General features: G+C 52.7%; 2 protein-coding genes across 2 annotated transcripts in view; both read left to right on the forward strand.

Annotated features, from left to right (window-relative positions):
* The window catches only part of LOC123344897 (C-type lectin domain family 2 member D-like), an 83297-nt gene that overhangs the window by 13739 nt on the left and 44858 nt on the right, over positions 1-24700 (forward strand). The window lies entirely within an intron of this gene.
* LOC123344844 (zinc finger protein RFP-like) lies at positions 1964-19672 on the forward strand. Its single transcript, XM_044981333.1, has 7 exons — positions 1964-2476; positions 4674-4769; positions 8427-8657; positions 9490-9512; positions 14603-14718; positions 16226-16258; positions 18646-19672. The coding sequence occupies exons 1-7, from the start codon at positions 2006-2008 to the stop codon at positions 19173-19175; spliced, it is 1500 nt and encodes a 499-aa protein (XP_044837268.1). The 5' UTR covers positions 1964-2005; the 3' UTR covers positions 19176-19672.

Raw genomic sequence — 24700 nt, forward strand, 5'->3', positions numbered from 1 at the left:
AGCATTTAGCTATGCAATCTTAATGGGGGAGGAAGCATTTAATTACTATAAAATGTCCAGCCTGGTTTTTACTGTAATTGTTATCCACTGTTGCCTTGTTGATTATATCCAAGTGCCCCCTATAGTTCTGTTTAATTTGACATGGTAAATAGGACACTAACTAGTTTACACCGCAGATTGTCTCTATGACATATCCTTTTGGATATCTGGAAGTAGTTTGGAATAAGTGCTGCAGATGAGCTAAGCATAAGACTCTAGTTTGAAACTCTATCCCTTAGTAGTGCTGGGTGAATGATTGATTTTTCCATTCAGCCAGCAAATCAAAAAATCAGGGGGAATATTTGGTTTAGTCCAGAAAATCTTTGGAATGTGTACACAACGTGGAAAAGCTCATTTCAGACCCGCAAACTTCATGTGTGGGTGTGTTTAACCTTTAGCTCACTTTTCACTTACATATTCATTGAGTCAGAGAGAGCGAATGATTGAAATGATTAAAGCACTCATGTATGAGGTAGGAGATGTGGCTTGAGATCCCTCCTCGGAATCAGGCAAAGAGAAGATTTTGAATGCACAGCTCCTACGACCCAGATGAGTGCCAATGATCATCTCATTCCCCAGGCTGTGGAGTCCTGCTCTCTGGCCCAATGAATAGTTCAGTTTTTCTAAGACACGGAAGAGCTTCAACAGGAGAAATCAAGAGTCTGGTGGGGGGAGATCTGAATTCAAGTCCCTGCTCCAGAGTGGGGATTTAACCATGGATTTCCCACAAAACAGCCAAGTGCCCCAACCACTGGATTAAAGACACAGATATACAGATGCATTCTTGGTGCTGGAAAAAATTTTCCTTGGCTGATCCCAATCAAGTCAAAATCATGAATAGTTTCAGAGTGACTGAAACTGCACCATTGTTGCCAACTCTCATGATTTGTCACGCGTCTCATGATGATGATTGTTTTCCTTCAAGCCCCAGAACCTGGAGTCTAGTGGGTATGTGATGATTTCAGCCTTTGCGCTTAAAGAAAAAATAAGTTTCTAGCCCTCATGGCTGCATAGAAAGCTTCAAAATGTGTCCTTGGTGCACCCTAAAGGCTCAAAAAGCAGAAGGCCAATAAAAAGAACACCAAAGCCATTATTTTTACCTCATCTCATGATTTTAAAGCCAATATCCTGATTTCTGGTGAGCCTGACTCACCATTTTTGAACATCTGGTGTTGGCAATACTGCTACGTTCTTCCAGACGACCGTCTCCCTTTCAGGAGTCTGATTTGTCTTATGTCCCCCAAAGTTTCACCTCATTAAAAACCACTTGCTTACGAAATCGGACGTAAAAATACAAGTGTCGCAGCCACAGTATTACTGAAATAAATTGCTTACATTCTCATTTTTACCATATAATTATAGACTACATAAATTGGGATATAAATATTGTATGTACACTAAAGAGGATAGTATACAGAGCAGTATAAACAAGCCATTGTATGAAATTTTAGTTTGTACTGACTTCGCCTGTTGTAAAATGAGCAAAACTCTAGATGAGTTGATGTACCCCCGGAAGACCCCTGTGTACCCCTAGGGGTACCCCACGTGCCCCTGATGGAGAACCACTGGGTTCGATGCTGGCTGGGTCTCTCGCCTGCTCTCGGAACCAGTGGGCTCGGCTGGTTCCGGGGAAGGGCAGCACCGAGGAGCCGGCCCGGCAGGCTGATCTCACGTGATGTCAGGGTTTTATACACCGGCTGCCGCCTGTTCTAGGGCTCTGCTGCCGCCCCACCGCTCGGGCAAAACCCTTCTCACACACCAGTCGGACCCTGCGGGCTGGGGAGCGATCGAGCTATCGGGGATCGATGTATCGCGTCTAGCATAGACGGGGATAAATCGATCCCCGATCGCTCTGCCCCGGACTCTGGAGCTTCACCCGGAAGAGGGGGAGGCGGAAGCGGAAGTTGAGTCTCTTAGATCGATTCCCCGCCCCCTCCCCGTAGCCCAGGGCTAAGAGCGTCAGAACATGAGCAGGGGGCTGTTGAGAGGGCGGCGGGTCCGGCCCGGCCCTGTCCTGGCGGCCGCTGAGGAGTCTCCGGACGGTCTCGAGGCGGAGTTTCGTTGCTGGCTCTGCCGGGGTTATTTCGAGGAGCCGGTGATCATCCACTGCGGGCACAACTTCTGCCGGGCCTGCATCACGCGGTGCTGGGGGCGGTTCCGGGACCGCTTCCCCTGCCCGCAGTGCCAGGCGGCGTGTCCCGAGATCCGGCTGCGGCCCAACCGGCAGCTGAGGAACGCGGCGGATTTACTCATCGAGCGGCGGCGTGTCCAGCTGCGGGGCAGGCGGGCACGGGACAGGCTGTGCGAGACGCACAGGGCGCGTTTGAACCTGTTTTGCAAAGAGGATCACAGGCCGATCTGCGTGATTTGCAGAGTCTCCCAGGGTCACAGGTCTCACTGCGTGGTGCCCATCGAGGAGGCATCGCAGGGTTTCGAGGTAGGAAATTCCGGAAGGGCTCGTGTCACATCATGGAAATCAGGGACGGAAAAGATCCCCAGCCCCCTCCCACCGTCTCCCCAAGCCAAACAACGGTCATTTAGTGTCACCCCAAAGTTTGGGTGACCGTATTTCCCAAAGGGAAAGAGGGGGACCCCCCCAGCTGCCGGGCCCAGGAGCTTTTTCCGCTCCCAGTCTTCGCCGGCGGGGGGTCCTTACGCTTTGGGGCGGAAGGACCCCCCACTGGCGAATTACCGCCGAAGCGGGACCCGCCGCCGACATGCAGCTCGGTCTTCGGCGGTAATTCAGCGGCGGGGGGGCCCTTTCGTTCCGGGACCCGGCGCCAAAGTGCCCCGGAGACCCGCGGTGGGGGCCCCCCGCCGCCGAATTACCACCGAAGACTGGGCTGCACTTTGGCAGCGGGTCCCGCTTCGGTGGTAATTTGGCGGCAGGGAGGCCCCCACCGCGGGTCTTCAGGGCACTTCGGTGGCGGGTCCCAGAACGAAAGGGCCCCCCACTGCCGAAGACCCCAGGCCCCCGGAATCCTCTGGGTGGCCCTGATGTAGCCTCTCGCACAAGGCAGCACGAACAGGAGGGAGGGGAGACAGCATAGCAGACAGACACACACCTTGTGTGGGGGAGAGAGAGAGATGCACACTGCCCCTTTAAGTAAGCTGACCCACTCTTAAGTGCATTGAAGTTGAGACAGCAGCTGCTGCCCCAAGATCTCTGTGTGTCTCCATCTGTGCCCCCTCCCTTCTCTGTATGGAGAAGGGGTAAGTAAGGTGCAGGAACAGGGGGGAGGGGGACACCCTGACATTAGCTGCCTCCCTTCCCCCCCTCCCCCCGCACAGAAAGCAGGAGTCTCTGGGAGCAGCTCCAAGGCAGTGGGGGAGGGACAGCTGAACTGCAGATTGATAGCCCTGTCGGGCAGTTGCAGCACAGGGAGCTAATGGGTGGGCTGCTGGTCCGCCCTGGTTCCAAGCCCCCACCAGCTAGCTCCAATGGGCTGCTCTTCCTGCAAGCATTGGACAAAGCAGGCGGCTACTAAATGACTTTAGATGGGAGCATTGCACAACTTTAAACGAGCATGTTCCCTAATTATTCAGCAACAACGAAACAACGTTAACCGGGATGACTAAGTGAGGAGTTACTATATATTAGCATTACTTCTTTTTGAGCGAACTTCTGCCTGCACAGATTCTTCTCCCCGTACAGCAATCAGATCCAGTGTCTCCCGTTCGCTCCATGCTGGAGCTTGTTTGCGATTCTGGGACTGCATGGTCACCTGTGCTGCTGAGCTCACCACGCTGACCAAACATGAAATGAAATTCAAAATTTCCCAGGGCTTTTCCTGTGTACCTGGCTAGAGCATCGGAGTTGAAAGCGCTGTCCAGAGCAGTCACAAAGGAGCACTCTGGGATAGCTCCCGGAGGCCAATAACGTCAATTTGCATCAGCAAGGTCGATTTTAGCACTACTCTTCTCGTCAGGGAGGAGTACAGCAGTCGATTTCAAGAGCCCTTTAGGCTGACGGAACTGGGTTGCTTGTGTAGGCGCATTCATTATAAAATCGACCTAACGCGGCTACATTCCACCTAGCCCTGTAGTGTAGACATGGGCCTAGATTCACAGTATTTACTTAGGTGCCTAAACCCCAGTTGGAGCCTCCACTGCAATTCACAGAACTCCTGGTGAGCCCTGTCGGTGCCTAAACTCCCTCGGCGTCTGTGTTTTCAGTAACTAGTTCCCTCAGCACCCGTGTTTCTGCCTCTGTCCATGCGCACTGCTGCCTCGCTCAAGGCATCTTGATGCCTGTCTCCTTCTTAAGCCCCAGGAATGAGCAGCCTTAGGTCACCTAACTCCTATGTGGGGCCTAATCTGGTAGGCGGCCTCAGACCCCTTGGGTGAGTTCACACACAGAGCTCTCCCTTTAGCCCAGTGTTTAGAACACTCACCTGGGATATGGGAGGCTGCAGGTTCGAGTCCCTCTTCCACCTGATGAGGAGAAGGGATTTGAACAGCGAGAGTCATTTGGAGAGGGAGGAGAGAGAGACCAAGCATGAGAAGGACTGTACAGTCATGTGGCTAGAGCACCCACCCATTTTATTATGCATTTAATATTCTTGAAAACATAAATAAAGTAGGAGGAAAAACCCTCAAAGCAACCGAAACTAAACCCGTTTTTCTTTTGTTAGGAACAAATTCGGAGCCGTTTGGAGAGTTTGAAAAAAGAGAGAGACAAGATTCTGTCGTATAAATCGAGGGGGGAAAATACAAGCCAGAAACTACTGGTAGGTGCCGTTCTTACTCAGAGGCAAATGTGTGCACTGGGACGTTATTGATACTCTGCTTAGTCTAACGGAAGAAGAACAGTGAGCAACATCTTCCCTTCCATGAAAGATTATTGCTTATTTATTCTCCTTGTAAAGAAAAACTGTTCTGCTTTAATCGAGTATAAACAGGAAAATGGAGCATTAAGGAAAGAGTTTTAATAATCCAGATATTTTCATTGATAATGTGAATGTACCTCGTTTAGCTAACATTAGTTTCTCCTTTAGTCTTTCAACTAGAGCTGATTGAAAATCAAGCACAAAAATGTCTTGTAGGAAAATGGGATTTAGTAGAAAAAAACTCTTTTCCATGGGAAAATGTCTTTTGCAAATAAAGTTTTTTGACAGGAAATTTCAGAATGAACAAAAATGTTTATTTTCATTTCAAACTGAAGTTTTCATTTTGGGTTTTACAAAGCTGAATTTTTTTTTTAAATTTCAAATGTTTTTTATCCCTTTGTTTCCCCATTTCCTCCCTTTTGCCACTGATACAATAACATGAGTAGTTTCCAGGTTGTTTCTCCCAGATGTTCCTTTTTGCCAATTTTTCTAAAATGGGAGAACTTTTGAAGAGTTCCAGAGAGAATGGAATAAAAGGAACAATGGGGTGGTGGTGGAAATGGACATTATTTTCCTACATTTAGAAAAAAGGGGAAATGTGATTTTTTTTCAAGTTATTTCATGATATTTTTAAAACAAATTAAAAGTCCCATTTTGAACACTGAAAAATGGAAACAACTTTGAAATTTGAATTTTTTTTGCAAATTTCTCCCCCATTCTTTGGCTTTACTTTCAACAGATATAACCATTAGCATATAATCCTGTTTGTTAACCTGAGATCAAATTTTGGGTTTGACTTTTGATGCTCTGACATCCTTACTAATATGTGTGAAGAACAAAGACACGGTGTGTGGCTTCTGCCTGGCCAGATGGGTTTGTTAGAAAAAGTAAAGTGACTTTTTTAAACTATATTTGTGGATAATCTAAGCACTATACCCAGATGTACAGACACTCTTTCCCCAACCTATGTATTATATAAGTGTTTTTAACATGACCTGTAATAATTTTTGTATATATGAGGACACACACTGGACGGCTCCCTGGCTCCTCTCTCAAGCCAAGGTCAAGCAACCAGTTAGGAGGGGCAAAGGGGAATGGGGAGAGGCGTAAGAAACACTAAAAGCCAAAGAAAAGTCTGGCCTTGGCCAGGACACAACCTCACTCCTCCCCATTCCCGTGGGATACAGAGGAGGTGGGATGAGGCCCCCAGACTCCCGACCCTCCAGAACGGAACAGGACCATAAGTTGTAAGGGGTGTGACTAGGGGCGCGCACTGCAGGTATATTTGGACATGCTAAGAAGGAGGAAACGGGGAACGGGGACACAGGCAAGGCTCTGTGGTGTCGGAGCTGGGAAGGGGGGTGTAACGATGCTGGTTCTGGTGGGACCCAACTGAGAGTGACAATTCAGGACAAATTGCTTGGAGCAGGGCAGTTACAGCCCAAGTCTGGGGTTTTTCCACCTCTAAGGCAAATCAGACCAGCCAGACAGAGAGGACTTTGGTTTTACCTCACTGGCTAACCACAAGTCACACAGGCAATTCCCTTAGACACTCCAGTTTCCCAGTATCACCACCGGTGGCACTCGTTATGGGGATGAACGGTTATGAAAACCGATACTCCAGTAAAAGAGAAAAGGTTCTTTCAATCCCAAAGGACCAAGCCCCAGACCCAGGTCAATATACAAATCAGACCTTACCCACAAATCACGCTGTTGCCAATCTAAAGGTTTATTCATAAAAGGAAAAAGATAGGAGAGCTAGAATTGGTTAAATGGAATCAATTACATCCAGTGATAAAGTTCTTGGTTCAGGCTTGTAGCAGTGATGGAACAAACTGCAGGTTCAAATCAAGTCTCTGGAACATCCCCAGCTGGGATGGGTCATTTAGTCCTTTGTGAGAGCTTCTGTTTGTAGCAAAGTCCCTCCAGAGGCAAGAAGCAGGACTGAAGACCAGATGGAGGAGCTCAGCAGCTTTTTATAGTCTCTCTTGCCATGTGGTCTCTGCTTTCTTTGTCCCAAGGACAAGCTGTCCATCCCATGGCCTGGGAAAACCTCAGAGTTCTGTCCATAGGCAGGTCCCTGCCTGCCTTGCTGAGTCACAAGGTGTGTCTGCCTTCCCTCAATGGGTCACTTGTGTAGCTGATGGTCCTTAAAGGGCCATCAAGCAGGCTAGGCAGAGCTGTCTGGGCTGTCACCCAGAAGCAGAGCATAAGTTTGAAATACAGACAGTACAGAGCCAATATTCATAGCTTCAACTACAAAACTGATACACACATACAGCCAGCATAATCCTAACCAGCAAACCAGAACCTTGTCTTAAACACCTTTGTACAAGATTTGGTGCCACTACAGGACTTCGGTTGCAACAATGATCTATAAGGTTACAGATTCTGTCAATAATGTCACGGGGACGCGGGGTGAAGGCTCTGCAGCATCGGAGCCGGGGAAGGGGACGCGGGGTGAAGGCTCTGCGGCGCCGGGGAAGGGGGACGCGGGGTGAAGGCTCTGCGGCGTCGGAGCCGGGGAAGGGGGACGCAGGGTGAAGGCTCTGCAGCATTGGAGCCGGGAAACGGGGTCGCGGGGTGAAGGCTCTGCGGCGCCGGGGAAGGGGGACGCGGGGTGAACGCTCTGCGGCGTCGGAGCCGGGGAAGGGGGACGCAGGGTGAAGGCTCTGCAGCATCGGAGCCGGGGAAGGGGGACGCGGGGTGAAGGCTCTGCGGCGCCGGGGAAGGGGGACGCGGGGTGAACGCTCTGCGGCGTCGGAACCGGGGAAGGGGGACGCGGGGTGAAGGCTCTGCTGGCGTGTAGAGCTCTGGATGTCCTTGCTTGGAACTAATCCCAGCAAACATCGCATTGCCTGCACTTTGGACTTCTGGTCTCCTGCTTTCTGTCTGCGTGAGACGAACCAGGGGGGCGCATGTTTCTAAGTGCCCTGCAAACTTGATTTGCACATGCAAATAGGTGTCTTGCCAGCAACCTAATTTGTGCTCAGAATCCCTGTCTGGATAAAATTGGAGATTTATGATGTAACCAAATGTTTGTATCCTAAACTGTGCATTCAAAACTCATCAGAGCAATTGTTGGGGCTCTGATTTTAAAGCCTGTTTTAGAAACACGGCCCTATTCGTCTAGGTGTATTTTGTGGGGAGAATCTCTTCCCCAGTTTAAGTCTAGCGCTTCCAAGTTTGGGTTCTACTGTTTGCTCCCCAGAAGTAATCCTTGCCTGTCCAATTCTGGATCCCACACCTGCTGTCCTTCCTGTTATTTAAAGGATCAGGTTTTCTAGATGCCATTGATAATCGAATATCCTAATAATAATAATAATACAAGATACACTCCTATTCTAAACACCAGTTAGGATTCTTGAAAATCCATGGAAAATCATCTGTCTACTGAGCACAGAGTTTGTTCTCCATAAAATATCCAGAGTTAAATTCTATGGGGTTGCAATGACATGCTCCCGTGTGCATACATGAGGCTTTATAAAATGTCCCATAACTCACTCCGTGTTCCTGTTCTTGACCTGAGCTTTCTCTGTTTGTATCTCTTCATTTCAGAAACAGCTCAAAACTGGGAGGCAAAAGATTGTGGCTGAATTTCAGCAACTGCGCCAGTTTCTGGAGGAACAAGAGCGACTCCTGCTGGCCCAGCTGGAAGAGCTGAATAAGGAAATTGAAAAGGGGAGGGCTGAGTATGTTGCCAAACTATCTGAGGAATTATCCTCTTTCAGTTCCCTGATCAGTGAGATGGAGCAGAAGTGCCAGCAGCCAGCGAGTGAATTCCTGCAGGTGAGACGGTGTTAGAAACACCCTGGAACCTTTCACAGGGCAAGAAAGTCTCCTAACCCTTCACTTTTGGAGTGTAGGAGTGAAAGGTCAGAACATACAGTATTGCTAAAATACAATTTTTTCCTTAAGGGCTTAATAAAATGTCCAGTAAAGTCAATGGAAATGTACTTCCTGAGTACAATGAGCATTGGATCGAGCCTAAATGAAAAGAAATTCTTCTTTTGAATTCTACTGGGAGACGACTCCTCCAAAAATGGCCAACTCCAGACTGTTCTCCCTGTCTCCTAATGCAAGAACAAAGGGACATTCAATATAATTACCAGCAAAGAGTCCTGTGGCACCTTATAGACTAACACGGCTACCCCTCTGATACTCAATAAAATTAGAAGGTGACAAATTCAAAACTGATCCAACTAACACTTTTTCACACATCACGTAGTTAGACTGTGGAACTCATTGCCACTGGATGTCATTGAGACCAAGCATTTAGCAAAACTCAAAAAGTGATCAGACACTGATATGGATCCAGAGTGATATTAAACCTCATTCATCACAAGACTGAGCCCTCTGATTCCATGTGCCAGGTGGTTATTCAGATGCTGTTACACAAAGAGCCCGTGTGCCTCCTTATACAAAGTTGCTGGGCCCAGCTCCTGCAGTCAGAGCACTTCTCCGAAAGAGCAAAGGCAGCACGTTCAAAGTTTTTGTTTATGTTAATAAATATTTTCACTTTGAACTTCAAACTGTGAAGACCAAGTGAGTCCCCTCCAGAGCAGGAGGGATCCTTAGTGTGAGAGCTGGGACTGAATTTCCTTTTCTCTCTCCCCTCTAGGACATCAAAGGCACCTTGAGCAGGTAGGTGGCTCCTTCTCACTCTCCCTTTCGCTTCCCAGTGCAGGGAAGGGATTTTGGACATGAGACCTGGCTCCCCACGGCCCAGCAGTGCAGAGTGTGGGGCTGGTTCCCAATCTCCCGCTGTTAAATTTAATCTTGAGGCTGTTGTCATTGTGACCAGACTCCAGAATAGAGCAGCCTGAGAAAAGAGTGATTGACCTACAGACAATGTATTGATTTGTAGTGTAAGTGGTGGACTGGAGGCCTCAGGGGATCGGGGATGGAGAACGAGTTTTTCATTTCTAAGTCAGACTCCAAACTCCACCTAGGTTGGTAGGGATGGAAAGTCAGGGCCATCTGATCAGGACTGGCTCTAGGCACCAGCAAAGCAAGCACCTGCTTGGGGTGGCACATTTCCAGGGGCGGCATTGTACCGCTAGGACCCAGGAGGAGCTGGGCTCAGGCCCGGCAGCAGGAAGTGACTCGCAGCCGCTGTGGGGACTCTGGCTCCCAGGCTCCTGGCGAGATCCCCGAGCCCCGGGGGGCGGCTGGTGCTGGGAGCCCGGAGCCCTGGCTGCAGCCGGGAGAGGGGAATCTCCAGCAGGCCCCTTCCCGCTGCTCCCCAGGAGCCTCTCCCAGGGCAGAGCCCCCAATCCAGCCAGGGCCCCTTCCCGGCCAGCCCCTGCCCTGCCCCGGGGGGGCCCTGCTTGGAGGGAAGGTGAGAGAGACCCGCCCCCGCCCCCCCCGGCACCCCCGGGCTGCAGGGGGAGGGTTTGGCCCCAGGCTGCTCCCAGCAGATCTGGCTGCGATTCCCACCCGGGGCCCAGGAAAGCTGCCGCCATCTCCAGGTGTGTGCGGGGCGGGGGGAGCCAGCCCGGGCCCTGCAGCCCCAAACACGCAGGAGACAGACCCCTAAATCATGAGTGTGTCTGAAAATAATAAATTGGGAGCTCTGTGTGTGCGTGTGTGCACACGCTGGATATTTGTCTTGTAGTTTCTGAGCCCTTAGGTGGAAGCCTCAAAGCTTCATTGACTGTTTGTGGTTAAAGAATTCCCCTCTGGCTGCTGCGTGGGGCAGCCCCTCGCCCACTCCTGCCCCATGGGTGGGGGAGCTGCCCTTGTATCTCGCCCTCTCATTCTCCTCGGTTCCCACTCTGTTTCTCTCCCTTCCCCAGCCAGTCTGCTCTTGCTCTCAGCCTCCCCTCATCCCCCCTTTCCTTCATGGTGCCCCCCCCTCGGTTTCCCTGTTCCCATCCACCCCATAAATTTCCCCTCATTTCCCTGCATTGCCTCATTCTCCCTTCAGTACCCCCATCCCCTTCACCCCCTCCTGCATTCCTGTCGTCCCCCGTATCTGCACCCCCTCCCCTCTTCAGCCCCCTCACACTCGGCTATGTCTCTGGTTCTGTTCTGCATCACTTTGCTGGTCAAATTCTGTTTTCATATTTTTTATTTTAAACAGTCAAAAAAACAAAACAAAAAACACTGCACAGTGCAAACATGTAAAAGCCACAAAAGAGGGGAGGGGGTTTGCTTGGGGCTGCAAAAAACCTAGAGCCGGCCCTGCATCTGATGACTGTTCAATGGGCTGTTTATTAATTGTTTCTAATTGTGCAGTGAGCTCTAGCCGTGTGCTGGGCGTGGCAGGAGATACGATGGAAGAGACGTTCCCTGCTCTGAGGAGTTTATAACGTGCTGTTATCAGTAGCGCTATGGCAGTGCCTGGAGGCTCAAGGCAAAACCAGGGCCCCGTTGTGCCGGGTGCTGCACAGACACAGACAGAGACAGTCCCTGCCCCAGGGAGGTTACAGTCTAAACAGACACAAGAGACACAGGGCGGAGGGAGGAAGGATTAAAATCGATTGAAGGGGACAGTCAATAAAGACAAAGTGCTGCACATTGGAAGGAAAAATCAAACCTACAACTAGGAACTGGGGAATCACTGGGGAGGCAGCAGGACTGCGGGAAAAGCTCTGGGGGTTGCAGTGGGTCACACAGTGAAGGAGGCGGCAGGGTGACGCTCTTGTGAAAAAGGCAGATGTCACTGTGGGACGCTGTCCCAGGTTGCTGTATTCACCGCAGGTGCTGCCCCCTCCTGGCTGCTCTGGGGATTAGCTCTTCCAGGGCCAACCCCTCCCCTGGCGTCTCCCCCCCGTTGTCTCTCACTCACTCTGCAGCCTCATCTCTCCCCCCAGGAGCTGCAGCTTCCTCTGCGTGACTCAGCCCCCAGCCAGGTCACTGGATGGTTCCCCTGCTGGGGGGCAGAGTCTCGCTGGCCCCACTGCCTAGGCAATGCCGCTCCAGCCGGGGCTGGGTGGGGAGCTCGAGCCGCCCACTGCTCCAGGCTCCAGCCCAGGGACCCTGCCACATGCAGGCAACGTCTGCTCCCTCCCTGGGCTGCTCCCCACTCCCCTCCCACAGGCCTTCGTCTCCCCCCTGCTCTCTGACGGGGGTTAGACCAGGTGACCCTGGCAGCTCCCTCTGGCCCTGTGAGTCTAACACTCCCTCCCCCAGGCCCAGCTCCCAGCAGCCTGTTCTCTGCCTGGGTCCCTCCTGCCCTGTCGAGTGCACAGGGGGGCTGCAGACTCCTCACTGCAGCCATTTCTGCTGCCACCTGCCTGGCTTTGCACTAGCCCAGCCCCCACCTGCTCAGCTGAGCTTCATCGTCCAACCAGGGGTCACTGCTCTGGCCTGAACCCCCCATGTGTGGCCTGTCTCCCCAATCTCCTCGTTCTCTGCTTCCTTCTCCCTTTCCGGGGGCTGATGTGGGGTGAACACCCAGCACAGGTGTATTAACAGGAGTGTCAGTGTCAGACACAGGAGGACGTTGTTCCCCCCTTCTTGCCACGGGGAGGCCTCAGCTGGAAAACTGTGTCCAGTTTTGGGCAACGCACTGTGAGAAGGATGTGGACAAATTGGGGAGAGTTCAGAGCAGAGCAACAGAAGTGACCCGAGGTTTAGACTGGACGAGCTGTGAGGAAGGTTGAAATAAATGGGTGTGTTCAGTCTAGAGAAGAGGAGACTGAGGCAGGGCCTGATAACAGTCTCCAGATCTGTCTGAGGCTGTTCTGCAGAGAGCAGTGACCAGTTGTTCCTCACGTCCCCTGAGGGCAGAACAAGGAGGAATCGGTTTAATTTCCACAAGGGAGATTTACATCAGTGCGACGGGGTCCCGGGGCGCAGCCTGGCCTGTGGCACTGCTGAGCCCTCCAGATCCCCAGCCGGGGCTGCCTCTCGCCCCGTGATGCTGATGTCGAGCTACAAGCCTGACAGGCCCTGCGCTGACACAGACACCTACGGGCAGGGACCCGCCCGGCCGTGTTACATGGCTCATCCCCCAGCCATTGACGAACCAGCAATAGAAGGCGCCAGCCAGTTCCCCCCAGCTCCAGCCCTGCCCCCAGAACTGCACCGACTCCCACTGCTCCCGGCTCCCTGGGCAGTGCAGGTTCATTCAGTCGTTTGCCGTCCCCCAGTGCGGGGGGGACACACACTGGCCTTGTAAGCTGAGAACCCCGGAGCTAGTGGACTGACCATTGTATGTATCCAAAGAGCTAAATAAGAACATAAATTATCTTTGAAATGGGATAGTGGGTCTCACTCCAGGTCCTGGTACAATGGGCATCTACATCACCACAAGGATTGTCGCTAATTATCTCCCTTCAGTGGTGTACGGGATATAAGCCAGGGGATCCTGCTTCCCACACTCACAGTACAAGACCGAGGGGACGTTCAGTGCAGCTGAAAGGCAACTAGTGTAAAGCTGAGAAAAGGAAATACTTTTTTTCCCTACACAATTCATTATTAACCTGTGGAACTCATTGCCACATGATATTACCGAGTTTCATAAATGCATAAAGTTGAAGGCCAGAAAGGACCGTGAGATCATCACATTTGATCTCCTGTATATCACAGCACAGCCTCCGACTTTCTTATTCCCCCGGGGGTGTTAGACCCCTGCTTGGCCCCGGGCCCTGCCCCCACTCCACCTCTTCCCACCCCTTCCCACCCCGCCTCTTCCTGGCCTGCCCAGCCTCTTCCTGCCCTTCCTCCACCCCCTCACCCCCAGGGCATCCTGCCTGCTGCTGAACAGCTGATCCCCAGTGGGTGGGAGGTGCTGGGAGGCAGGGCCAGCTAGCAGGCGGGAGGCACTGGGGGGTAGAGGGGGAAGCTGATCTGATGTGTGGAGTCAGGGGAGTCCCACCAAGGAATGAGGGAGCCTCCCTGTGGGAGCACCCATGGAGTCTGTGCCTATCTATCCCAGGTCCTTAAATTGCACACCATTATTCATGTGTTCTCCCCAGTAACTTGTATTTGACTAAATCCTAACGTGTGTTGACTAAAGCACCTTCCAGAAAGCCAGTCAGTCCTGATTTACCGACATCAACAGACAGTAACACCTGAGGCTGCCTAGAAGTGGGGGGGCCACTACCCGAACCATGGCCCCACCCCTGCTCCGCCTCTTCCCCCGAGAACCTGCCCCCTGCTCGCTCCTCTCTGCCCCCTTTCCCCAGCACTCGTCTTTAAGGCAGGTGCAAAGGGAGAGAGCAGAGCTGTCCCCCTGTTCTGGGGCCTCTGTCCAGAAATGGAGAATCCACCACTTCCCTGGGCAGTTTCTGCCAATGGTTAATGCACCCGCACTGCTAACAATGTCTGTCTGATTCCCATGGGCATTTCTCTGCCTTCAGCTTCCAGCCATTGGTCCTTGTTCTGCCTTTGTTTGCTAAACTGAGGAGCCCTTTAGTGCCAAGTCTGTTCTCCCCATGACGGTGTTTGTACCCCACACTCAAGTGCCAGGGATCTCTCAGGACAAGGCATTTTCACCAGCCCTCACATCAGATTTGTGGGTCTTCTCTGCACCGGCTCCACTTTTTCAACGTCCATTTTAAACTGGGGACCCCAGAACTGGATGCAGTTTTCCAGTATCGGTCTCACCAGAATGAAGGGGAAACTTGTAGTGTCCAAGCTGGTATTGGACCTATTCCTGGGGCAATAGAGAATTTAACCTCCAGGGTCTGCTGAGCTACAGCCATTCACTAGAGTAAAATACATGTTAGTAAAACACAAACATGAACGAACTCCACAGCGAGTAACACTGGGTTGTTCTTCAGATGCAGGAGGGAGAAGTTTCAGAACCCAGCAGCCTTTTTTTCTGAACTGAAATGGAGACTCTGGGAATCTTCTCAAAGAAATGCATCTCTGGAGACCATAGTGAAGAAATTCAAAGGTAATAACCAGTCACCTGGGGGATTTTCTCACCTATGTTACTCTGATAACTGACAGAGCTGGGGAAATCTCTTAGGGACAATGATTGTGGATGGAGATAGTCAGCTAATCATTTGGAAGCTATGAATTCCCTACCCAGCTCTCAGTAGGGCCCACAGACACTGGGTTAGGGGGCTGCATTCGGACTCCCTGGGGGTTTCCTTTCCTAGCAGCTATGAACGTTAACCTGAGCTTGAGCTTCCTGCTGAATTCACTGTTTCTGGAGTGTGTTTGTTTGGATTTTTTGTGTGCAAGGCCTCCGGTGTCACCACAGCCCCTCTGTTGCTTCAGAGCAGGGCTGGGGAACCTTTTTCTATCACGGGCCATTGACCCACAGAAAAAAATCAATCGCGGGTCACTCACTCATTCATGCGGAGACAGAGAGGGGGTGAGGAGGCTTGGGGCTTCCCCCCGCAGCAGGCAGAGCTGGTGCTCGCAGCTCCAGCCCCGCGGGCAGTGGCACTGGAACAATTTTTGCAGTGGGAGTGCTGAAAGCCAGTGGTCCCAAACGTTCCCTGGCACCCCCCCCCCTTACCCCTGGCTGCCCCCCTCTCCCCGGAGCTGGGACCAAGACTGGGGTGTGGCTCCGGGAGTGGCGGCAAGATGTCAACAGGGGTAAGGGGGCTGAGGCTGGGACCACAGCTGGGGGTGGGAGCAGAGTCCCTGGTGCAGGGCCAGCTGACGGGATCCTGTCTGCGGTGGCAGGCCTAGAGCCACGGGCAGGGGTCCAGCACCCTCCGCACTCTTAGTTCCTGTAGCTCTGCACAGAGGCTTGGGGCTTCAGTACTTGCAGCTCCAACCCTGCGGTGGGTGGGTGGGTGGAGGGCATGCTGCGGACCAGATGAAATTTAGCAATAGGCCAGATCTGGCCTGCTGGCCGAAGGTTCCCCACCCCTGATTTAGAGATTCTCCACCTTTTATCCTCCTGAGCTGGAGATAAAGTGTCTGTCTATGGGTCTGTCTGTGAATGATGTGTTGGTTTCAGAGGGTTTCTCTACGCAGCAATTAAACACCTGTGACTGACCTGTGTCTGCTGACTCCAGCTCACGAGGTTCGGGCTCGGGCTGGAGCCTGGGCTCTGCGACCCTCTCCCGTCACAGGGTCCCACAGCCCAGGCCTCTGCCCAAGCCCCAGCATCTACCCCACAGTTAAACGGACCCATTGCCCCAGCCCTGCGACCCCACGTCAGCTGTCATGGGCCAGCCACAGGTGTGTAATTGCTGGTAAAACATCTCTGGGTCTGTCATGTAACCTTAGGTCGTGTCCTTAGTTTTTAATGTTTGGGGTTATTTTTAGTGAGGTGTGGAATGGTTTGTACTGGTCTGAATTGCACTTAACCTCCTTCACTAGAACTTCATAAAGTTTGTTTTCTTTTCATTTTGCTTTTGTGTTAGAACATTAACAATGTGAATATATCCCTAAACACGACAACCTGACATTTCGTCTTTTTCACCCATTTCTTCCTCTAGACTCACTGTCATCTAGACAGCGGTTGGACAAAGGTAAATTTCTCGTATCAAAGGGGGAGTGAAAACTTTCCTGTGAATTATGGTGGCTCCTTGGCAGCACCATAGTTCAGGTTTTGTTTCAATTTTGCATTTGACAGGAGCTGAGCAACATATTACTGGTGGCTGCCCAGATCTTTCCTAAAAACAGAAAAGTCGATTCTTTTCTCTGTTTGAATTTAGAATTTGTAACAAGTGGTTGTGTTACCCAGATGGGCTGGGCTGCGGGAGAGGGGGCGAGCAGTGTATCTCCATAGAGAGCTCAGAGTTTAAAAATGAGCCTTTTGGAAAGTCAGAGAGGAACATTCACCTCGTTTTCAGAACTCTTTATGCACATACATCATATCCCCTGGCAATATTATTATTATTAGCAAATGCACAAGTGGTACAGTGAAGAATGGGAAAATTCAACATACAAAAATAGACATTTCTGTTTTATCTCTATAGGTCAAAAGAAAAAATGTTAAAAATGTCAGAAGGGGTTCGGTAGACATCACCTGTTCGCAGACAGGCCAACTCTCATGAATGAATCGTGAGAGATGCGATTTCTGAGTAAAATTAAGCCTCACTCATGATCTCACCATAGAGCCGTGGCTGAAAAAAAATCCCAACATTTGAGAACTCTAAAAACGAGGTTGAATTTTACTTAGAAATTTACTGGGGACTCCCGCTGTCCCCACCCCAGTGCGGCTGCTCCCCTGCCAGCCTGGGAAGTGGGAGAGGGGCCCCCACTGTAGCCCCCAGGCCTAGGCAGGGTGAAGAACCCCAGGAGGAGCAGAGGTGGGGCTGTGAGGCTTTATTATGGCCTGGGGGTTGCAGGGGGGCTGAAGTGATTGGGGGGCTGATGGGCTGGGGGGGCTGTATTGCTGGTGGGGTCTGAGCAGAGGGTGAGTGCTGGGGGGTGAACTGAGGGCGGTGGGGGAGGGGTGCTGAACTGATGGGGGGTGATGGTGGGGGCTGGGGGACTGAATTGAGGGGGTTGGATGGGGACAGAGCTGATGGGGGCTGGGGGACAGGATTAATTGCTGGGCAGGAGATGGGCAGATGGGGGGTGAGAGCTCCTGCACCAGGAGCCAGAATCCCCTTCTCCAGGACATGTGGGAGAGTGGGCAGCACTGACTGTCACATGCGCAGCCCTGGGGAGGGGCCAGGGGGGTTCAAACACCAAGAGACTGAGCTAAAACCCACAACAGAATCCTTTAAAATGTCCTGATTGTTGGGCCAGTCTCATGAGATTTGATCCCTTGAAGTCGGCAATACTGCATTAGCCATTGCGTAGCCGTGGGGCCAGCAGTGCGGGGTTTGGAAAGTCCCCGATAGAGCAGCACAAGCCGAGCAGCCATTCAGTGAGTGTGCGGTGTCCTCACCCACCCGCAGCTACACACAGTCATGGGGGCCGGTGGGGTTACTATGAAAGCAGGTTTCTAGTGCTCAGCTGGCTGCTCGCTAGGCAGGAGGGGGCTCTGCAAGGAGACGGGCTGTGACGAGTTGCATCATTGGACAGGGGGATCCTGGATTCCCTGTGATGTGCTGGGAGCCTCCTGTGCTGCCAGGGTCTCTGATCACATCTGTGGGGAGAGGTGGGGGCAGGTGGGGAAAGGTTCCAGGGCCTGACTGTCAGGCCCTTTCGTGCTGCTCTGTCAGAGCAAAGGGGCCTTGATGTGCCTGGAAACAGACCCCAGAAAATAGCTCCGGTGCCAGGGAGCCCCCCCCCCCCCCGTCCGTGTGAAGTTGGCACAGGGGCTCCACAGCAACTCTGCCCCCAGCCGTTATTGTAGCAGTGGGCTGGGGCCATGCTGGGGGCCTGGGCCGGCCCTAGGGGGGTCTGGGGCGGAAGTGACGGATTCGTCTCTTCTGGGACTGACTGCGCCAGCCAATAGCACCAGCCCGCGGGGCCCCCCAAAGTGCAGGGCCCGGCGCGGTCGCCCCGATTCGCCCTCCCCAGGGGGCGGCTCTGCTGGGGGCACAGACAGGAGGCATCACACTCTGGCTGCTCTCTGCTTCGCAGCCCTGAGGCCCCTGGAGCGAGGGGCCAGGCAGACTAACGGAAGGACAAAGGTGGCTTAAAACCAGCTCCCTCTGACCCCCCTCGTCTTCGCCCCCAGCACAAGGATGGAATCACTGAGACTCAGACTCGGGGTCTGGGGCCTGGCTCAGCCGAGCTGATCCTTTCGCTCTGTCCCTGAACTGGCTCTGTCAGGGTGTGAATCCCCCCGGCCCATGGCTGAGATCTCAGCGCTGCTCCCCGTGCAGAGCTGGGTAAATCCGGGAGGGGGGAGGTTGCCTGGTTCACTCCCCAGCTGGGGCAGGTTCTGTCACTGACACGATCAGACCCTGCCCCAGGGCTGAGCTCTGCCCCTCATGCTCTGATTCTCTCTCTGCAGCGAACGTGACCCTGGATCCAGACACGGCCCATCCCCAACTCATCCTGTCTGCGGATCGGAGAAGTGTGAGAGAGGGACACACACGGCAGGATCTGCCCGACAACCCTGAGAGATTTGACAATGAGCCCTATGTGCTGGGCTGCGAGGGATTCACCTCTGGCCGACACTACTGGGAGGTGGAGGTGGAGATGGAGGTGGAGGTGGAGTCGGGGGGACTCTGTGTTGTGGGGGTGGCCAGAGAGTCTGTGAGCAGGAAGGGACGGATCCGCCTTACCCCTGAGCAGGGGATCTGGGCTCTGCGGTGCTGGGAGGATCAGTACCAGGCTCTCACGTCCCCTGTGCAGCGCATCCCCTTGTCCCCGAGCTGGGCAGCCCGCAGGATCTGGGTGCATCTGGACTATGAAGGGGGGCGGGTGGCGTTTTTCGATGCTGGTCGGGGGGACCCAATTGTCACTTTCCCGCCGGCCTCTTTCGCCGGGGAGAGAATCCGCCCGTTCTTCCGGGTTAGGGCTCGTGTGCGGCTCCTCTAGCCCCCACTCCCTGATCTCTATGGCCTGGAGGACTCAGCCAGTCTCCCCCCATGCAGACCGGGCTGAAGGGGGGTGACGCTGTACCCATAGCTCTGTGGCGGTGGAGGTCTGTGTGGTGCTCTAGGATCAATCTCTATGCTCCTGGGAGGCCGACTCTGTGTGGAGTGCGGGGGTGGGGTACCACCAAGGAAGGAGGGAGCCCCCCTGTGGGATTGTTGGTGTCACTAGGCCTGAGTAAACCAAAGTTGTGACTTTGGGCCTGAAGTGAATCAAAGTTCTTACATGCTGTGAACTTTAACCAGTCTGCATGCTAACAGCCTAGAAGCAGAATTTGTAAGAGTCAGCTTTTTAGCAGACAGCTGCAGTTCCGCTTAAACTAGCAATAGTAGTGAGAAGGCGGGAGAGAGGGGGAGAAAAGGCTTCATGTGTCTGTGCTGTTCTGTGAAGGCCAGAGATAAGCTTGTGGATGAGAACCTTTTCTAACACACTGAAATGTAATGCCTAATGTAGCTGCTGCTGGGAAGGGAGGGGTGAGGGGGAAAACCGAACAAAAGGCTTACACAAACAAGGGGGGTATAAATGCTGGGATCCCGCCTGCGCGCGGGTGTGCAGGATTTGAGATTGCTATGTCTCCCTGGCACCATATTTGGGCTCAAATAAACCTGGTTTTTGCTTCTCCACCCTGGTGTGTTAATTAGTGCGACGCACACCGGGCAACGAACCCTGCTGTTGCTCCGCCTCGGGCTCTTTGAGCCAGCAACAGTTTTGGCGTCCCTGGGTGGGCTCGAGGCAAAATTGTGCCTTGCCCGGACTCCTCCAATGGCCGGTGGACGATGGTCACAGCCGACGCCCAGCGCGCACCGGTGCCTTTACCGGGGGCCTCGGCAGAGACGCGTCAGGCTGACCTTGGAGGACACAACGGTGCAACGCACTCAGATAGTGGAGAAGCAGCTGCGGGCGACGGTGGGGAACCGGTCTCGTGGATAAGGTAGGAACAGTGGTGTGGACTTTTGCCTGAGGCTGGGGACGCCCAGCCGTTGTAATTCCCACTAGACGAGAGAGCGTCCTATAGTGGGTCAAGGGCAAGCCCATGGTATGGGGCAAGGACAGGGTAAGGTTAGTAGGGCAAGGTGTACGCCCCTAGAATGCATTCTAGCAAATTGGAAGGTATTTGGTTTGGATCCAATGACTAAGAGTAAACTGAAAAGATTTTGTACAGTAGACTGGCCTCAGTATCAGTTAGAGAGCCAGGAAAGGTGGCCACCGGAAGGATCACTTAATTACAACATGATCCTTCAATTACTCCTGTTTTGTCAGCGAATGGGTAGCTTCTGAAGCTGTTTGTATGTAGAGCTCTTGTAAAAATCCCTCATCATATGCCCCAGAGCTGCACTGGGAGGAGAACTGTCCATGGGAATGTCTGTCTAAACAATGGCCTTGGTGTGTGTGTGTGTGTATACCTGTGTGAGTGTTCGTTACTGGAAGACGCCCAGACTGCCCTGTGAAGCGATTGCTAATGATCAGGAGTATTCTAACGCAAGCCCAGTAACTAGTGGATCTTTAGGAGATCCGACCCACGGTGGGCTGACTCAGCCTGGCATCGTCCGGCAAGGAAGCTGCCTGGGTCTAGGAATGTGTGAACCCATCTTCCCTCCCCCCCACTTCCTTTCCGTGTGGGCTACTGACAGTCTGATCATCTCACTGGATGCAATCAGAGTATGCGGCGCTGTGTCTCCCAGAGACTAGCTGTCACGGAGTGTGGGGGAGTCCGGCCCTGCACCCCTCTTCCTGGGCTCACAGTGACTCTCAGCCAGCGAGTAAAACAGAAGGTTTATTGAACAACAGGAACACAGGATACAGCCCAGCTTGGGTTCAGAGCCAGGACCCCTCAATCTGGCCTTTCTGGGGGGTTCAGGGTGCTTGGATCCCAGCCTAGGATCCCCTGAAACCCACCTCCCAGCTCCCAACCGAAGACTGATTCCACTTCCCCCCTCCCTTTGTCTAGCTACAGCCAGAGGTGAGACCTCCCCTCCCCCAGGCCAGGCTCATGTTACAGCTGCAGACCTGTCTCTGCCTACCAAGCACACAGACAGTCCCTGCTCTCACCTATCAACCACACAGACAGCCCCTATTCCATCACACTAGCCGACGCTCTTTGCTGAAGGGAAGTGTAGGAGAGTCAGTCATCCTCGTTAGTCTCTCCTGTGTGAGTGTCTTGTAGGGAGAGATCCTTAGTTTATGAGCTGCTAGCGCGGACAGGGTACCCTCTGTGTGTGTGTGTACGTGGAAAATGGGTAAAGGACAGTCTAAAAATTCTACCTCACCCCCTAAGGGTACCCCAGCATAGTACATGTACGTACATTATGGTCCTAAAACCTGCAGGTATTTAGAGAATTGGAATCTTCACATGCGTGAAAATCCATCTAAACAGTGCCCATTAGAAGGTATCTTCAATCTAGATAAGATCATATATCTCAGAGGAGCTTTTAATCACAAAGAAAAGCCTCTGACACAGTGTGAGCAATTTGTCTAGGAACGGGTTAATTTGAAACTCGGCTAACCCCAGAGATGAAGAGAGAGCTGCTCTGCGTACAAGGTCAAGAACCTGCACAGACTATGCTAAGTAAAACTGCTTTCAGCCCCAGCTGGTTGTGGAAAATAGAGACAGAGGCAAACCAAAGGCAGTACAAGTTACAGAACTGAGATTGCATTTGCAAAGCTTAATTCTCCAGTGAGATCCAACAGTGTGCTTCTGCAACCCTGTAGCTGGTATGGCTCGGTGACACTGGGAAAGCCACAGGCAGCTGACCTGAACTGGAATCTCTGAAAGAGACGCCGCAGGAGAGTCCAGGGTGTAAAAGAACAGCCATCCCGAGAGCGGAAGCATGTTGGAAATTCTGGACAAGCTGTATACAGGATAATCTCCCGTCCACCTATTTCCCTTTTCTGAACATTATACACAGACATGCCAGTCTGGACATGTGTAAGTATTAAAGTGGCTTAAGGCTTGGGGCATTCATATTTTTCCTGAGTGATGTGGGAGTGTTCCCAACACTCACCATTGTTGTTTTATTATTTTTAATGAAGCTTTAAAATTTGGTTATATGGTGTGCTTTCTCTATCCACCCCCCCACCCCGTCCTGCAATGTCAGTTTGATCACCTGACATGAGGAATAATTGGTAACAGAAATTTGTCACAGTTTGGTGAGCAATAGAGAATGGGGGAGCCCTGCAGAATTTACACCATCTATCTGTTTTACCCTTGTCATTTTATGTTTGCTTTGTTTGGTATTGTTGGTGTTATATGATAAGGATTGTATGGTTAAAGGTGAGCCCTAATAGAATAAGGAAACACTATCTAGTTTTGGCTCTGTTCTGTTTAACCGGTTACTGTTGTTTTTCTGCTCTGTTCATTTGGGCGTTAGGTGTGTGGGCGGAACTGAACTTCTCGTTCGTAATTCCTCAGGGTGGAAGCCATGTGTGCGATGAAGCTCTGAGGTTGTATTGAGATCTTTCTGTCCCGCCCCCCCCTGTAATGGACAATGTAATAGAAGTGGAAAAATCTGGCTTAGACTGTAATTTTCTTTTCTATTTAAGTGTCAGCAGACAAATGGGTGGGTCTCTGGGTAGACCCCCTTTAGGAGTTTGGATTGTGTGTTAAGTAAATGGCCTTTACCCAATGGCCATGTATTTTTGCCAGGTGGCAAGCCTTACTAGGGAGGACACAAGTAGTTTTGGGAGTAAAATGTTTTAGGGAAAAGACCAGAAGGGTGGGGGCTAGTTGTGAAGCCCACCCTCCTAGCTAAACTGGTAGTGGAATAAGTTTGTGTCCAGGATAGGAATGGTTCAGCAAGAAAAGCAGGATCGGGCCCAGGCGGGCAGGCAACAGAGAGATGGGAAAACAGGTTGGAAACTTTTGAGGGTGTAGTGGAAAGAGGAGTAAGTGAGTATAAGCATGGAAATTTCAAATACTCAGAAGGATATTTGAAATGGTGATTTGAATTGGTAAGTGGCTGCTGAAGGAAAAAGCAAGTGATTTAAGGGGAGAGCAAGTGATTTTTAAGGGAAAGTGAAAAGTTAACTCTTTAGTTGCTGGAATGTAATGCCTAATGTAACTGCTGCTGGGAAGGGAGGGGTGAGGGGGAAAACCGAACAAAAGGCTTACACAAACAAGGGGGGTATAAATGCTGGGACCCCGCCTGCGAGCGGGTGTGCAGGATTTGAGAATGCTTTTCTCCCTGGCACCATATTTGGGCTCAAATAAACCTGGTTTTTGCTTCTCCACCCTGGTGTGATAATTAGTGCGACGCACACCGGGCAACGAACCTGCTGTTGCTCCACCTCGGGCTCTTTGAGCCAGCAACAGGATGGACCCAGCCGAGAGCCAGGGAGAGACCCCCCAACTGTGAAGAGGGGGAGCCTGGCTGAAGGGGCTGTGGGGAGGGGAGAGCAGGGGGGAGGCCTGGCGGAAGAGGGGGCTGGAGGGGACAGACCAGAGGGCAAACCAGGCGCCAGGCGGGAGAGGTTCCCAGGAGACCAGGGGCAGGTGTCGCAGGGGAAGCAGAGCTGGGCAGGGAGGACCCAGCTGCACAGACAACGTCCTGCCCCTTGGCTTGGGGCGCACAGAGGCTGGGGACCCGTCGGGCCCCCCAGGGTTCCCCCAATCAGAGCCCAGGACTGGAGTCCTCTGCTCCCCTCCAGCAGCTCTTCCAGCTGCGTTAGCAGGACACTGGGTGGCGGGTTCGGACTGACGAGCTCCTAAGCGCCCGGGGGGCAGCGTTTGAGTCTCGCCAACTGTTGAGAACAGGCCACTTCCACCTTAATTGAATTGGCTCGTGAGCACTGAGCCCCCACTCGGTCCGGCAGCTCCCCTCTGTTCACGTGCCGTGTGTTTATACCTCCCCCCTGTATGTTCCACTCCGTGCCGCCGATGAAGGGGGTTTAGCCCACGAAAGCTTCTGCCCAATAAACGTGTTGGTCTCTAAGGTGCCATGAGGACTCCGCGCTGTTTTTCCTGGGACACACTAACACGTCTACTGCTCTGAAACCCTTTGAGATCTCTGGTTCCTGACACAGACGCAAGGGAGGATCAGACACTGATCTGTGGGCCAGGGGATGGGGGTGCAGGCTATAGGAGGGGGTTGGGGGCGGGAGGGGGTAGGGTGCAGGCTCTGGGAGGGGGCCGGAGGGTGCGGCGCTTACCTGGGGCTCCAAGGCGGAGCGGGTCCGGGGGCCTCCGCGTGCTGCTGCCCCCAAGCACGGCCCTGCAGCTTCCCATTGGCCGCAGGGTCGCTCGGGGTGGGGGCAGCACACGGAGGCACAGCCCCGCCCCGGAGCCGGCAGACACATGGAGCGAGCCGGCAGACCCTGTGCGGGGCAGCGCCCGGGGGCAGGAGGTGGGGCCAGGCGAGAGACCCGGCCCCAAAACTGCTGGAGCCCCACGGGCCACATTGGGGAGGCTCGCGGGCCGGGAACTTGAGACCCCTTCAGTAGAACATGATACTGGGGGGAGATGGGGGCGGGAC

The sequence above is a fragment of the Mauremys mutica genome, chromosome 12 (assembly GCF_020497125.1).
Source record: "Mauremys mutica isolate MM-2020 ecotype Southern chromosome 12, ASM2049712v1, whole genome shotgun sequence".
NCBI classification, from domain to species: Eukaryota; Metazoa; Chordata; order Testudines; family Geoemydidae; genus Mauremys; species Mauremys mutica.

Excerpts from the sequence above, each read along its gene's own strand:
- LOC123344844 (XM_044981333.1), top strand. The coding sequence starts at position 2,006 with ATGAGCAGGGGGCTGTTGAGAGGGCGGCGGGTCCGGCCCGGCCCTGTC. Across the intron at positions 4,770-8,426 it reads ATACAAGCCAGAAACTACTG|AAACAGCTCAAAACTGGGAG; the intron begins GTAGGTGCCGTT and ends TCTTCATTTCAG. Across the intron at positions 16,259-18,645 it reads TAGACAGCGGTTGGACAAAG|CGAACGTGACCCTGGATCCA; the intron begins GTAAATTTCTCG and ends CTCTCTCTGCAG.